The sequence below is a fragment of the Labrus mixtus genome, chromosome 22 (assembly GCF_963584025.1).
Source record: "Labrus mixtus chromosome 22, fLabMix1.1, whole genome shotgun sequence".
Lineage (NCBI taxonomy): Eukaryota > Metazoa > Chordata > Actinopteri > Labriformes > Labridae > Labrus > Labrus mixtus.
This window is the reverse complement of record NC_083633.1, coordinates 3,464,774-3,481,716: the sequence shown is the minus strand read 5'-3', so window position 1 is coordinate 3,481,716 and position 16,943 is coordinate 3,464,774. Positions and strand designations below refer to the sequence as shown.

The 16,943-nt window shown below is 42.4% G+C and overlaps 1 protein-coding gene across 1 annotated transcript; it reads right to left on the bottom strand.

Moving 5' to 3' along the window:
- Window positions 1-2,572: 2,572 nt before the first annotated feature.
- Window positions 2,573-16,596, bottom strand: LOC132956623 (cAMP-regulated D2 protein). The gene is made up of 8 exons (XM_061030179.1): window positions 15,933-16,596; window positions 14,868-15,069; window positions 14,421-14,554; window positions 14,207-14,334; window positions 13,892-14,010; window positions 12,638-12,778; window positions 11,691-11,863; window positions 2,573-3,417 (listed from the first exon to the last, which is right to left on the bottom strand). The coding sequence occupies exons 1-8, from the start codon at window positions 16,416-16,418 to the stop codon at window positions 2,965-2,967; spliced, it is 1,836 nt and encodes a 611-aa protein (XP_060886162.1). The 5' UTR covers window positions 16,419-16,596; the 3' UTR covers window positions 2,573-2,964.
- Between the last annotated feature and the right edge of the window lie 347 nt (window positions 16,597-16,943).

Genomic DNA, 16,943 nt, shown 5'->3' with positions numbered 1-16,943 from the left:
TGCCGGCTGTGTTTGATGCCAGATGACAGCAAAGTAAATGTCTGCAGAGATAATGAGGTGGACTCCACACGCCCCACATGTCAGACTCCACCAATCAATGAGTGTGTGTAAACAGCCAATAAAATCGCTTCTGCATGTGTGTATTGTGGTTATTTTTTAATTGCCAGTATAAACAGAAGAGTCCGCAGTAGACTTTGTGTCAGAGGTCTCTGGAGGTGTTACGGTGAGATGACTGGGAGGTCTGGAGGTCAGAGGAACAGGCTTGTGACTGGACTGCTGTAAGCTTCTCTCAGACGACTGAGGAAACTAGCCTCACAGCTCCAGTTGAGTCATCCTTTGATTCAACTCTGACTAGAGGTCTGGACTCGAGATGACATCATCAATCAATTAATCAATCACATTTATTTATAAAGCACATTTAAAAACAGCAACAGCTGACCAAAGTGGTGTACATGAAACAAGAGCAATACAGATTAAAAAACAAACAATCGTCATTAAGGACTTACAACTCGTCTCGGAATCAGGGAATTTGACGAGGAAAATGGAATCAACGGTAAAGCGCGGGATATCGTGCTATTTGCCTTAATGTAGGTGTTATTTATTTTGAAAATCTAAGTTTTTCCTACCAAACTAAGTGTTTTCATAAAAACATGCTGAGTTTTAAGCGTGTTTGGTGAAGCTGTGTGGCGGACAAAACAACAGTGTTAAACCAGGGTTCTAGAAAAATCCAACCTGCTTCTTTTGGCTTCACTCCGAGGCGCCTGATGCTCTGTCCATGTTAATATACAGTCTAAGGTTTAGAAAGTAAACATCGCCAAATTAAGTTTCTGATAAAGACTTTGCTGAGTTTAGAGATTGAAATAGTGTCCTATAGGTGCTGTAAGGGTCGCAGGTGTCTAATAGTGTCTCTGTTTTTTTTCTGTGGTCGTCAGGTGATGTAAACACGTTTTAAAGAGAAACATGGCCGCCAGCCTCCACGCTGGTCACCTGAATGAAACCTCTGAACAGTTGTTGAGACGTTCAGTCTGGAATTAAGTGTTGGACAAAGACAACACTGTTGATGTCAGGAGCATCTGTGTAGCTCTCAGAAGGGAAAAACAAACTCTGACTGTTTGTGTATTTATTTGCTTTCAGTTTGGAAAACTCTTCTCCCACCATGGCAGCGACGGCGGTGTCTTTGTATATAAGAAAAACACAGAGACAGTTGGCACGAACAGCACGGCAAACTTCATTAAGAGAAAAACAACAAACCAGCTCAGTAACTCAGAGAGAGATTTTTTTTTAATACATTTTTGGGGCTTTTTGCCCCATTCATGCGGCATGACCTCACTGCTAGGGCATCTGTGTCTAGGTGCAGCTATAACCGGCGTCTCTTTATTCAAACTTAAAGACTAAATGTGCATTCTTTACAGCAGCTGCAGAAGTGGTGAGATATTAAAGTTTGATGATAGAAGACCAAGAACATTTACATTCAAAGGATTTGCCCTCTTCTGTTTCAGGGTTAACATCCATTGGGGGGAAATAATTCAGTGTTACATCATTTTTATTTATTTGATTCAGTTTGTATTGCTGGAAGGTAACAAAGGCCTTTGAAGACTGAAGTGTTTTATACGATTTAACCCCCAGACCTTCAAAATACAGCTCAAGCAAAGGACACATTCAATAAGACGCTTTAATGCTGTGTGATGCGAGCTGCCTTCAGGGACAACTTCATATTGTACTCACTGATATTAAACCAAAACTGAAGATCAGTATCCTTTGTCGCTTTTGTAAATGATGAGTGGCTCATACCTGGAGAGAGAGAGAGAGAGAGAGAGAGAAAGAGAGAGAGAGAGAGAGAGAAAGAGAGAGAAAGAGAGAGAGAGAGAGATCGATAGACAGTTTGATTTTATAAAACTACACCAAATGTTTTTTTTTTTTCTACTTCTGCATACATTTGGTTGCACTGTGGCTCAGTAGATAACGATAGGCATGTTAATATTAATGGACGTCACCCTTCTGTCACTGCAGGGGGCGCTGGAGTCCCATTGATGGCGGTCGCCATGCTGGAAATGCTGTCTAACGACTGTCAGTTTGAAGCCTCCTCACAAATAGCTACACCGCGCCCACCTGTCAGCTACACGCCTTATTGTGAATATCGCTTATTGTTCATAAAATCAAAACGGATAATTTATAAAAATAAAAAATCCCCCCCCCCCCATTTACAGTGTGTGCAGATCGAGACATGAGCTAATCAGACCTATTTCATTTTTTGTACCAGGCTGTAAACATGATAATTTATGCTGTAAAAACTGTTTTTTTTTTTTTTTTAAATGGGTGTGTATGTGACTTCAGGTGCTTCTGCAGCCAGCCTCAAGTGGACACTCGAGGAACTGCAGGTCATGGCTTCATTTTTCAATACTGGAGGTTGCCGCTTGGTAGATACCTAAAAGGATGTTTGTCACATGTTTTTATTCATACAGAAAGCAGCTGCAGGTTTATGGTGTTTATGGTGTCTATGCCATCCTATTCCCACTGCAAGCTCATCAGATCATGGCGTCTGGTCTAACGCTTCAAAATGTGACACTTCAGATAAAGATAAAGATAAACTTTATTGATCCCCCATGGGGGAAATTTTTTGTCACAACAGCTCAAGAAACAGGAATATAATTATCAAAAATAACAAGAAGTTAAAAATCAAACAAATTCAGGTACCCCTTCCTTCTCATAATGACAAATTGAATTCATATAGCGCCTTTCAAAGGACCCTCTGGCGCTTTACATAGACGAGTAACAAGAAGAATACAAGAAAAAACATGACTGAGACGAGTATCTCGGAGTCTGATGGGGAGGCGGAGTTACCAGGAGGTTGTAGGCTGCGAAGGACAAATCACCTCCAGAACAAAGAGGACAGCATGTTTTGATTCTACTTTAATGCAAAGCAGCCCAACACCCCCTCCCCCCCTCCCATCACCCTGTCCCTTGCTAATAGATTCCCAGGTGGTCCCAGAAGTCGCACACATGGTTCCTGGTTCCGACCTGTGCGTGTGACCGAACTGTCAGGTTCATCTTCAGCCAGCCGCTGGTGTCAGAGTAGCGCGGCCAAACGGGGAGACGCTGCTCCCGGCAGAAAGTCGACTGTTGGACCCGCGAGGAGGGGTCGCCGGTGTGAGCGAAGGCGCCCCAGTAACACAGCATCCGATTGGACAGCAGCTTCTCGGGAGGCGAGAGCGTGAAGTTGGCGACCGAGGCGGAGTGGAAGAGAAAAGGCAGCTCGGCGCCGTGGCAGACGTGCTGATAGCAGAAAGTCAGACCTGACCACACGCGATGGTCCGACGCCACGTGGTCGAACGTGTACATCCACGCCTCGCTTCCCGCTGCTGTGGCTGCCCGCGCCGACCTCCTGGAAGGACACAGGAAGACGTAGTCTGTGACAATCTGGGAGAGGGAAGACAAACACCCGGTTAGCTTGCAGATTAGCTTGATGGAACATTCAGTCTGTCCGTCAACTCTGTGATTTCATGGATTTTAAATGGACTGGACTTGAAAGCTTGGCGAGCGCTTTTCTAATCTTCTGACTACTCAAAGCGCCTTTACACCGCAGGTCACACCCACACATTCACACAGGTAAATTCTCTGGAGAAGTATCGGGATGCGTTCTCACATCAGCTCACTCGGACTTTCTGCGGAAACAATACTAGGTGTGTCTGGCCGGAGACCCTTTAGACCCTGGCTCCTTCCAAATCCACAATCTAGCACAAAGATGGTCACGTCTGGCTTTTAAAAAAAAGAACTCATGGGGACAAATGCCAGACTTGAGGATTACAAACTGTAGTCCACAAACGTATTGGTGACATGAAGGAGGCTAACACAGCTTCTTTAATTACAGCCTATGTCTCTACACCTAAATATCTCAAAGCAGATTGTATTTGTACGGACATTATTGGTCCCAGGAAGATGTTTTCTTGGATTATTTTGTTGTAATGGGCTTCTAAAAATGTTGATCCTCTGACGTGTTGCTTAGCACTATCTTGACCTTAACTTTTGTGGTTTCGAGTAAAAAAAACCTCAAATATAGAACCAATTCCCTTGAAATCCTGTGCAAAGATTCATGCTTGTACTCACTTTGACCATTTATCCTGTGCAGTAATCAGGTTGATTGATGATTAGGCATGCATGCCTCCTTTCTAAACTAATTTAAATGCATGTTAAGCATTGCCAGCTACAGCTTAGCATCAGCTTTTTGCATTGCCACAGTACACATACTATCCTGATCTAAAACAGAGGCTCACAGCGCTGCTTGTGTCAGACACAAGGATAATTTAAGCCTCATACGCCTTTGTTGTCAATTTTTCATGGGTGCCCTTCATAAACTGATGTGACTCACAGCACACAAACAGCAACCGTGGCCTTACAAAGGATGTTATTTATTCCTACAAATACATTTCCTCATCTCCTGAAAACACTTTTTCAATCCTGGGCATCATCACACAAAGGTCCCTCACTGGTTTTTCAATGTCATGTTGTTTTTTTCCTGTAATTGAAGTCTTTTATTTCTAATAAATTCTAAATAATTCTGAATATAGCCAGTTCCAATGTATTTCATGCTACAATAATAATACATGAAGAGGCTTACTCTGAATGGAATGATACAAAACACGTGTAAGTAGATGGTCTGTATATAATACCCTATACCAGTGGTTTCCAAAGTGGGGGTCAGGACCCCCTGGGCGGTCATGAGACACTGAGAGGGAGGTCGCATGATTCATTCCAAAAACATAAAAATCAAAAATAGTATCTTATCCATTATTGTGAAAAATACAAAAATGTAAGAGATTACGGGTTTTCTACTTCAAGCGTTTCTTCCATTAAATTACTAAATTAATAATACATGTTTGGGCAATAGTGTGCCTCGCTTTGCACAACATTAAACATTTTGACCACCTCTTTGGCACAATGGGTTGCAGTTGCTAGCATCATTTTTTTCTGGGGGAAAGGTTTGGGAACCCCAAACCCTGCCCTAAACAACACTTTTCTGAGAGACTACTGGCCTTCAGATTAACAAATTATGTATAACGTGTCAGCATTTAAAACTTTATTTATTATTATTATTACATTATTATTTATTGTCTTTTTAACTGTATATACATTTTGTATTATGGTATCTTATCACTAAATCTGATGAAGAACATATCATTTCTGGTCTCAGTCTAATTCAACACAAAGCTTGCTTGGTCTTGATACTGATTCTTTGTTGTCTCACAAGGGGAAATTGGTCTTGCAGCAGGAGCAGACAGAAGACGACAAACACAAGGACAACATCGCAGTAAAATAAAAATGAAAACAGAGTTATAAAATCAGAACACAATGTGCAGTAAGTGCAAGAAGAGCAACCTGAGGACTAACTGATATTTAATGTAGTCATTGCAACGGGGACAAATGAAACCTGGAGTCTTTTGGTGTTCCTCAGGAGCTCTGAACGACGACCTGAGGGTAAAAGCTCGAACTCACTATGAAGTGTGATTTCTTCTTATGACAGGTGAATTATGTACAGGAGCTTTGGGACTTTGAGCCCTGGCTGATATATTGTTGTAAATTCTGGTATGATTGTAAAAATGACGCCGTTCACTTGTTCTTTGGGACAATGAATCCTGGAAATACAAGCTGCTTTGCCAGATGAAAAAGTAACGCACTGTTGGAGGATTAGGCTTTCCACCGCAGCCTCTTTGTTTCTGTGTTTTTGTGTGTTTAGTGTTTCAGAAGAAAAGAAAGAGAATAAACCTCATTAGCGGGATATCTACAAAGAGACGGGCTGGGGCAGAGCAGCCAAAGAACGATTGTTCCCTCTTGGCTAAAAGGAAGCAAAAAAGAAAAATGAAGGTAGGACGTCTTCTCCTGCCTGTTACCTGGAAACCAGTGTGTCTTTTCCAGCAGCACACAACCTGCGCCCACACAGCTGCAGGTCTGACACCTGAACACACGCGGGCTGACTGAGGGAGGGATGGACACACATTCACTTCTTCACACACATATATTTCTGTTTCATGTTCAAATGGATTCATACACTGGCGCATACTGTGACTGAACACTAACTGACCATATTTGTCCTACAGGGTGAATACCTTTTGTTGCGCTTCTATCCTGATTGATAGACAATTGTGGGGCCGACTTCTCAATCACAAAAGCACACGATGCTTTAAAGGTCACATATATACAAAATACTCTTTACCATGTTTTCCTAACACCAACATGTGTCTCTAGTGTCTCTACAAACTCCCAAATTATGAGAAAAGTTCATAATGGTCTGCGTCTTCTGCCTGCTCCACTTTTCAGAAAATGTGTGCTCAAACAGGCCGTTTGGAGACTTTCCCTTCATGACATCACAAAGGGCAATAGCCCCTCCCCCAGGTGGGTGACACTCCCACAGCTAGGTGTTTGTTCTGCCCTCTGAGTCTGCCTTCTCACTGTAAACAATAGAACATGGAGCGAGAAAACCTGAGCAACTCAAGACCTTCCAGAGAGGGGGCGTGGTCAGACACAGCTCATTTACATATTTAAAGGTACAGACACAGAAAGAGCCTGTTCTGAGCAGGGCTGAAATAGAGGGTCAAATACAGGATCAGAGTGGATTTAGAACAAGAAACTTCACAGACATGTTTTGAGGAGCTCTGAGACTTATTTAAACTGGTTAAATAGGAGAAAAGAATATGTGACCTCTAACATCTTTTTCCTAATGGGATGATAATTTAACTTAAAAAATCTCTTACTGTTCTGAATAAGTCTTGAAACAGTCACAACTGAGATTGCAACCTCATGAGGAAAATGTTTACAGATGATTATATATCAACTGAAAAGTTGGCTCAACTTCTACACCATCTGAGCTGTTTTTGCAACCTTTCAAATTAAAATCTGCCTCTACAGCGTCTAGTTAGGTTAACCTATGAGAGCTGTGTTTGCTGTTGGGTACATTCCTTCCCAACATTTGTGTCACATTGTTATCATGCACTAACAGAGTGCCAAGTAATCCAACTACTATGAAAGCAAATTAAGCAAATATTCGTCCACTCAAAACTAAAACACACCCTCAGACTGAGTGGATCTGCACATCTCTTTGTGATGTTGTACAGAGGCCTGAGATATTAGAAGCAAATGATTGATTTCCTTTATGCAATTTTCTCAAAGCCTACAACAGTTTGTGTCATTTTTTTGTATTAACAAATAGTCAATCAGTTTGTTTTTCTGTGAGTTTTGTGAACCAGTTTTGACACAATAAGCTTCAGCCAGAAGCTTTTCAGCAGCTTCATATCAGTCCGAATGGAGGAGTATATCTTTGTGTTATCTGAGTTTGTGTAAAAGAGAGGAAATACACACCACAAAACTATAAATGTGACAAAAGGCTGGACACTGAGCTCTCCACATTGGCTTCCTCTGTGACGGACTGCTTGACATTTCTGCTGACCCGCTCAGTTCTCTGGAGAAATGCCCTTCATGAAGAGATGCAGGAGGTGTGTGTGTGTGTGTGTGTGTGTGTGTGTGTGTGTGTGTATGTGTGTGTGTGGGAGGTCAGGCTACAGTTGTGACTCCACAGTCTCCCTTCTGCTCCATGAACTGTGACTGAATACTAAATATGTCCAAGAGAGTCACCTTGTAACCCCCCTGCAGCACCCAGAGGTCTCCATCTCACACTTTGCATCAACGATCCTGAGATGGAGAAAAAAACTGCTGGAGGGCTTCTTCTTTTTCTGTGTCATCATGAACTACTCCACCTCCACAGCTACAAACTCACAGCTCAACACTAAGATATAAACACACTGTGATAAGACAGGATGGATGAAAACCATAGACTAAAAAACGCCTTGACAAAAAATAGGAATGCATGAGTTTATGTTAAGATACTACAGCAGACAACCTTCTTTACTGTCTGATTCTTCTGAACCCTGGTTTCTAAATCTGCATTGAGTCTGTTGGAGTGCAGGCATGGCAGTGTGAATCACAAAAGCTGTTTTATTGATTTAAGCTAGGCACCCAAAATATGGAGCAACTCATGTTGAGCTGCTACAGCTGCAGACTATTAGCATTAACTATAACATTCATTTAGAAAGCTGATCACCTGTTTCAATGTGTATATGTGTATTGTGTTGTTTGTGCACAAAGTGAACAAATAGCTGCTACAGCTTAGCACAGTAGCAGTGACACCCTTAGACTACCGGGAGATCTGGCACCTTGAACTCTTATCTCCCCCCTCTCTCCCTCTCTCTCTCCCTCTTTCTGTGTCTGTAAATCTTAGCGACTAACCACATTCTTGGAGGGGACGGCCTGCCGCTATGGACCTCTACCCCCCATGAAGCAGATTCTTGGACAACTATTGATGCAGTGACTTGTATCTCTGTTTATTTGGCTGATCTGCCAGAAGGAATAAAAGGAGATGATGAATATCTCCTGAAAATACTTACAGCAGTAGCAGCGAAAAAAGAAAAAAAGCAATCACCTGTAAATGGCGATCGCCACCCCAGTGAAAAAAGTCTGGCTCCGCCTCTGCGGAATCAGACAGATGTTGTTGAGGCTTAATCTAGAAACCCTGAAGCTTAGCTCGACAAAGCTAACAGCTCATCAAACCTTAGTCGACCTCAAGTAACTGGAAGTGGAAGTGAACATATCCAAGCACAGTTTCTTTAAACCTCAGGATGATGTCATGAACCCAGACACAACTGCATTTGGGGTTTTAGTACATCTGGAAAGGTGAAGGGTTTTGAATGCTCAGTAAACACAAATAATCCTTCTGTCAAGTTTGCAAAAGCGATGCGAGGTGTGAAAAGTGGCTTCACTTCTGCTCTGAATGGACACATCCTTAAAAAGAAGACGCTCACATGCTCTGTCGACGTGAAATGAACTGCAGATCATAGAAGACGAGTGACAACTTAAACGTTACTGCAGTCATCTTTGTATTGCTCAATAATATTGTTAAAGATATCCACTTGGTTGCTATTAGTGACTCCTCGCTGAAAAAAACGACAGGCCATAGCACTGCCTTCACAGAAGCAGCATGCCCGCCCCCCCCCCTCACTGCGTTGCTCTGGCACAGGCTGCATCACAAACAGACACGCTCTGACTCCAGTCGCTGCACATGCTTCACAAACATAAATGAAAAACTGTGGAGTGAGAGAAGAAAGAAGAAATGCTGGAGTTTTAGCTCCCTCTGTAGGACAGAAACAGGAGCTGTGTTTGACAAGAAAGGGAGCTGTTTTTTTTAGGATATAAAGTCTGCTGAATGTTGATAAAGTTCGTCCTGAGCTTATCTAATCTAATGCTAGTGGGGTTTTTTTTTTGGTTTTTTTTAAAAGAGAAATATTGTTTAGAATTCCCCATCAGGCTCATTAGACGTGGAGAAGCTGGAGGGGGAACCAGAGACAGTCCGCGTTTCACGCTGAGCTCGGGCTGGGTGGGACATCGATCCATGCATGACTGCCTGCCTCTCTAAGCCCCTGAATGGGTGTTTATTGATGCAAAGTATGTGTGTGTGTGTGTGTGTGTGTGTGTGTGTGTGTGTGTGTGTGTGTGTGTGTGTGGGTGGGTGACTGTGTGTGTCTACTTTAGTCTAAGTGTAATAATATAGGGAGAGAAAATAAGCTCTTAAAGTGCAGGTTATAGTGAACACACGCGGCCTTATTTCTTTGCATATCTCACACTAATTTAAACACAGACAAACAAGAGGTTACTGTCTAAAAATAATCCTGACAGTTTCCTGACAGCCTCTAATGTAAAGACAAAGCAAAGTCAAACGAAAGCATTTTAATTATATACAATTTGCTGATCAAAAGCCGCTCGCTTCACTTCCCTCGCCTTTTATAAACTTACTGTCTCTGAGCTTTAATTAGAGCGTCCTGTCACAGAAGAAACGCAGCATCCCAAATGGCTTTTCATAATTAGTCTTTTGAAAACACTTTGTTACTTTGATTATATTTTCATTCATTGCTTCTTCATTGTTTTTTTTTAAATCAACAGTTTACAGGAAGGTTTGAACAAAATGAAAAGTGTTTGAGGGGAAGCTTTGGGGTCATGCTTTTTTTATGAAAGAGGGTTAATGATAGAGAAACACTCTCCTGTGTTTTTCAACAAGACTGAGAATCTGCAACTGTGCAGCTTGACATTTGTGCTGACCCCCCCCCGTCAGTCCTGTGGAGAAATGGCCTTTATGAAGAATTGCAGGAGGTGTGCATGTGTGACTCCACAGCCTCCTTCCTGCTCTGTCAGTTGTGACTGAATGATAAATATGTCCAGGAGTGACACTTCTCAACATCCAGCAGCATCATGAGCCCTTCCTTCAATAGTTTTGTGTCATCATAAGGAATTTGACCAGCGAGTTTTCAAAGAAGCCTTCCCCCTCAAATCTTCCTCAGCAGCTCTTTCACACATGTCCATCACAGCAGGAGATTAATACTTCAGTGTCAAATCTCTGCTGTAGTGTCACATAACCCTGTTCCTACAGTGAAGCCTAACATAGCCTACATGTGCACATCCTGGAAAATGTATCCAAAGCCGGAACAACTTATCCGGATGTCAGACTAAAATGCTCTTTTTGTTTGTTCTGATGTTCACTGTGTCAGCTCGGGAGATCACAGAGTCATACATTTATTGACCGACAGACATGACAGACTACACGATGGTACCCGACCAATCATGACGACTGACTGTAATGACGCTTGGAAGCAAGAGGGGCGGGGCTAGACAACACCTGGGGAAAAAAAAGACTGTAAACAAAAAAAAAGCTGAACAACTGTTAGAAGAGCTCAAGAAACTTTTACTCTCGCAGGTCGATCTCGCAGCACAAACTTCATCATTCTTCTTCTTTGTCTACACCTGAACGTAACTGTGCGTGCAGTTTTGGTATTTAGTTTACTAATATTTGGGTGGTGTTGTTAATTTAATTATTCTACACGTTTTCTTTATTTAGAAAAGATTTTGGTAATATTTTCTTTTACTAGTTATTTGTTTAGTAAATTTAGTTTTGCATTAGTATTTTTGTTAGGTATTTGGGTAACACTGTGGGCACCAGAGGTTATTTAAGTAAGAGGTAGGTAGAGGACCAGCATGCACCTGGGTGGGCCTATGGTTTTTTACCAGCGCAAGAGAGACTTTTTTTGTTCTTTTGTTTGCTTTCTTTTCAACCAAATAAACCACACAAAAAAACGCAGATCTCCTGCATGGACATTGGACTTCATTTGCCTACGTGCATCACATCCCCCATGGTGCATCAGTGGTCATTTGATTATGTTTGATATTAGTTTATTTAGATTTTTTTTGTTTTGGACAAATAGCCACTACAGCTTTATTTAAGAATATCCGATAAATGGGACTATAGTTTACAAAATGAACACCATATTGTGTTGAGATGAGACTTACAAATGCAATTAGGCCTGTAAACTTTTTAGGAAAATCTTTGATATGGTAATAAATCAAGGGAGAAGTGGGGGAATTTCTGCACACTATCAGACACATTTTTTGCAAAAAATAGATTCCCCCCCCCCCGACGGCCAGTGATAAGAATGCAAATTTGAAGAGTTTGAACCTTAGCTTCCTGTTTAAAACAAAAAAAAAACGCTGATGTACAGTATGTGTTTTTCAGTAATTACCGATAGACACAAAGACTAAGCATGCTCCTCCTCAGATGTTTGACATATAGAGACACTGACTGTGGTCTGAGCTCCTCTTACCTGAGCGAGCATGTTCCTGCGGTCGGTGTCCCTGTACAGAGGAAGGTACTTGTGCAGGATCCGCAGGGCGTGTTGTTTAAAGATGGCGGTGATGTACACCGTGCTCTCTATTGCAGACACCGGCTTGTTGAAGACACCATACACAAAGATCACCCCTTCCTCTGAGGTCGTACCTGCAGGACAGAAGAGGTCAGCGTCGGCCTGTAGACTGGATCTTGCCTGCAGCCTTCTCGTTACACACTCACACAACCCTTTTGTCTTTTGTCTCCTCTGCATGGTGACTTCTTGTCATGACTTCAGGCGGTTTGCACCCAAAAGTAATTAGGCTGCAGCTTTCACCTGGATGCACAAGGCTGCTCAGTTTTTACTCAGGGTTTCTAACATCGCCTTTAGCTCTGTAAGGATCTTGGGAGTCTTCACATCAATGGGCTCCTGGCGTTACTCTATTTTTCTTTTGCTGATACTCAATTCTGAAAACATGTTCTAAAAGTTGTTTCTAGTCTTTCTCTCACTGAAATATTTGCAGCATGATTTGTGGTACATGCTTCCGAGTGCATTCACATAGTTCCCCACCTCAGGCCAAGCTTTTTATAAATCTGTAAATGTTAAATGTCAAAGTCAAAATCTGGACAACGGTTTGATAGTAGTCATCTGAGCAGTGGAGGAAGAATTGTTTAGCTTTTTTCAACAGTTTTATAATTCCTTTCAGACACTTTTGTCCAAAGAGGCGGACTTCTGAGAGCAAGTACAACACAAGCAAGGATCTATACAGGAGCGCTTCATGGTCTACTTTATCTATTTTCTATTTTAATTTTTGTATTTCATTCTTGGTCTACTGCTGCTCCTTATTTGAACTATTCATAATACCTAATAATATCAAATATGAATTCTAACTCTACAGAAATATGAAGAAGAAGAAGTTTACTGACTCTGCTTTGGTTTCTTACCCAGCAGCACTTGCTTCTCCTTCTGCCAGTGGCCCTTCAGGAAGGCGGTCACAGCTTGCTCTTTTATGAACTCCCCGTCGATGTGGGGACCCCACGTCTCGAATACCTCCAGAAACCTGAACGGGTTCACAATCTTGGAACCTAAAATCAAAAAACACATCGCGTCAGGTGGTAAACTCGTCTGATTTACACTAAAAACAAAAAACAAAAAAACTGTACAGAGAAAGAACTATCCATCCATTATCTCAAACGCTTGTTTCCAATCGGGGTCATGGGGGGCTGGAGCCGATCCCAGCTGTCATTGGGTGAGAGGCGGGGTTACACCCTGGACTGTTAGCAAGTCAATCACAGAGCTGACATATAGAGACAGACAACCAGACACATTCACACCTATTTATAATTTAGAGTGACAAGTTAGCCTAGAACATGCAAACTCCACACAGAGGGACCCTGACTGGCGGGGATTTGAACCACTTCGCTGTGAGGCAACAGCACTAACCACTGCACCATCGTGCAGTGAAACATGAAAATGATGCAACTATTTTTTATTGTTTATTTAACCAGGAATCTCATTGAGATTAAAAATCTCTTTTACAAGAGCGTCCTGACCAAGACAGGCAGCAGCACAATTACAGGCTTTCAGACATAAAACACTTAACAACAATAAAACATAAATACAGAAATCACAAAAAGAACCATTCATCAGAATCTGTCATAAGTCATCAGCAACAAAGCAATCAAAAAGGGCAATACGAGTTAGCTCAAACATCTACAGTCAGATGTTTCTGCCTCCAGATCATTAAGACGACCTTTAAAAACATTCAAGAAACCAGCTCCTGGAGATTTAAAGGATCTTGCAACCGATTCCAAGAAGAGGGAGCAGCATACGTGAACGCCCTTTTTCCTAATTCACTAGACATGACATTTTTGTCTCCAATATCCACTGATTTTTTGGGGCTGGAATCGGTCATGTTATCATGAGTCAGCTGATCAATAACAGCGTCACCCCTGCAGATATATTACAGTCGATTTGTGCAACAAGGCAGTAAATCCCTCTAATTACCCCTCAGGGCCACTATCCCTCAGATTACATCACTTTGTTTTCCTATAAGTCACAGCGCCAGATCAAAATGATCTTTTTCATCATCTTTTGGAGAAACATACTATATCAGCCTTCTTATGTAAGTGTGTGGGCAGCCCTGAGCGCTGCTCTAAATCTGCTGAGTGTGGGCCGGTGTTTTTCGGGCACCCTACTTGTTTTCATCTGGGCGGCCAGGACGGCGTGTGGAGAGAGAGACAGCAGGCAGACGATGTCGCTCACTGAGCAGTTGGTCTGTTTGGCGAAGTCTTTTCCCAGCTTCAGGGCGTCGTGTCTGGGACAGAGTCGAACAAAGACGGAAAAACAGTTCAGAATGAGGTTGTCTGTGACTGGAAGCATGCAGGAGACAAAAGAACATCCCTCTGACTGTCAGAAAGTTAAAGAGGAAAACTCAGGCTTATGTCAGCACATCAAGTCTGTAATATTTAGTAATATTAGCAAAAAGCACAAATGAGTGAGACATCAGTCACCTGGTCTTGAGAGGGATGGAGAAGGGAAGACTCTGCAGCACGGCCTGTTTAAACAGAGGTTTACTGCTCTGGATCATCAGGTGAAGACTCACTGACTGAGCACCTGCGCTCTCCCCAAATACTGTCACCTGGAAAAAAGAAGAGGTTTACTTCCCAAGAAATGGATTCAAACTTGTGTCTCTAGTTGTGCATGTGTGTGTGTCTGCTTGGGTACCTTGCTGGGATCCCCTCCAAACCCTGCAATGTTCTGTTGGACCCAAAGGAGAGCCGCCTGCTGGTCCAAGATCCCATAATTTCCCACAGCTGAGGTGTGGGGGTCTTTCCCAGACACCAGGAACCCAAAGGCACCTTAAATCATGCATGAATCGACATGATCAGAAAGATGTAATTGACTCCAGCCAGACATTCATTTTCCTCCGTGCCTCTGTTTTCAGTGTTGCGGGACAGCGGAGTAATTACCAACAGGCTCAGTCATTTAAAATAATAATACTGCACATCATCAAGCCTCACACACATACACGAAAGTACTTCAACAACAAACACAATATTATTTTAACTATATGAATAAAGAGCTAAACAAGATGTTTGCTCCAGCTCCGAACAGCACAATTAAGATAATGCCTTAAAGAACCACATTGATGTCTACATAAAATCTCCTCACCCAGTCTGTACTCCATGCTAACGACAACAGTGTGTGTGAAGTTACTGATGAAGCGTCCATCATACAGCGGCTTGGAGGCAGAACCAGCGATGAAATCCCCGCCGTGGATCCACACCATGACGGGCAGCGTGCTCCTCAGAGGGGAGCTGAAGTCCACATCCAGAGGGACGAAGATGTTCAGGTAGAGACAGTCCTCACTCACCTTTTGAGGACGAAAGAGAAAATGTTCATTAAATCTGTCAAATCAAAAACAATGTCGGTTGGTTTTTTATCTTTGAATTTCTGTTTGTTCTGGTACAATTATCTTTAATGTTGATGTCTTTTTAACAACATTTAAACATTTAAGGAAAAAGGGTGCTGCTTTAGAATCATGACATCGTTATTTTTGCTAGCTCTGGTTAAGCCTTTGCAGGGAGAGACAGTTGGGTGTATCAAGAGCTGCACAAGATGAAAATACAATTTCTTAGCATACAACAGTTGTGTTGTAATAAATAAATACCATCTTGGTCTGAATGATCCGTCTTAAATATGTGCATGGCTTAGCTCAGACTCGTTAAAATATTGGCTGCTCTTTAGTTCTGTCAACTTTAACTTAGCTTTATGCATCTATATGATATCCTTGTATTTAAATCTCCTCTGAGGAGTTTTCTTCTAAAAAAACTAATTAAAGCTGATGTCTCTATGTTAATACATACAAATCAGCATAAAGATTTACTGTCTCTAAAGAGTTATATTTTATTGCCAGAATCCTCTCGATGAGTGATACATTTGACTCTTTCAACAAAGCAGGATGAGATTTTTGTAAAAACATTTTTTTTAAATCACAACTGACACGTGCAAGACAAAATAAGCAAAGAGATAAGAGGTACCGCTTTGTCTACAGGGGTCGCCAAAATCAACAGTTACCAAAAGTTTCTCTCAGGCGCTTTAAGAAATGGGGCACCAGGAACTTTAAACTATTTGTTTTATTTTACAATCCTCTGTGCCAAAGTACCACAAGTTCAAAGTCTTTTACCAGAAAGTGAAATATCACCACAATTATATAAGAGGGACGTTGTAACTTACTATCCGGGAACACTCCTCTGTGATTGGTCCACTGCAGGCCTGCATGCACGCCGCCCTGGGAAAGGAGGCATCATAAACCCCCGGCCAAGGACTCACAGGTCTGGGGGGCTTCCAGCGATAAGCCCCGACGGGAGGATCCGCGAACGGCACCCCATAGAAAATATGGCTCTTATCCACCGTCACCCCCTTGATCTGTCCATCTTTAGTTAACACCACAGGTCCCGGAGCTGGATTTGTATCCTGTCTGACTGGTTTATCCTCGGTCTGCTTCGTGATGGAGAATTCTGCAGGGCGTCCCAGCTCCTTCAGGGAGTTTATCTCAAAGTCTCTGTTGATGATGAACGGCTCGTCTCTCACCAGTAGCCCCGAGTAGATACTCCTCAGAAAGCTGACAAGGTCGATGTCATCATCATTTCTCGTCTGCTCTCCCAAGGCAGGCACTGAACTTAGTGTGCACAGCAGCAGAAAACAGAGCCAGCTCTCCATATTGTGCTAGAACACTCTCACACTCCCCCCAGACTCTGCTGCTCAGATCATGATTTGTAAGGAATAAAGCAGAGGTAGACGGGCTGCAGCCTGAAACTGTCCGCAGACTGTGCACACTTGTGACTCCAATTTAGCTCATGGCTTGTTAAGATTCATCAGACAAAAGCTGCTCTGTGTGACTGCTGAGTGCCGTCCAGTAGACCCTGAAAAGAGACAGTGATGCAGGACGACTAATGGGGGACAAGTCGTCTGTCCTTACCATAATTTAATCACAGTGTCACACACAGAAGGTATATGAGGATAAGTTATATAAAAAAAAGCTTCAGAAAGGAGCAAAAAGTGTTACATTTTTATCCTCCTGTTTTTGTTTGTCAGTGACTGAAGTTTCTTCAAAAAACAAAAAACTGCAGCTCAAAACATCACCTGCAAACGTCATCACGCTTTACATCGCCCCCTGCAGGCCTTGTGCTGAAACAACATGCAGAAGGATCAAGGAGTCATGGAAGTGAAAGATGCACAAAAAGA

Excerpts from the sequence above, each read along its gene's own strand:
- LOC132956623 (XM_061030179.1), bottom strand. The coding sequence starts at position 16,418 with ATGGAGAGCTGGCTCTGTTTTCTGCTGCTGTGCACACTAAGTTCAGTG. Across the intron at positions 14,555-14,867 it reads TAGCATGGAGTACAGACTGG|GTGCCTTTGGGTTCCTGGTG; the intron begins GTGAGGAGATTT and ends GCATGATTTAAG. Across the intron at positions 3,418-11,690 it reads GCAGGAACATGCTCGCTCAG|ATTGTCACAGACTACGTCTT; the intron begins GTAAGAGGAGCT and ends TCCCTCTCCCAG.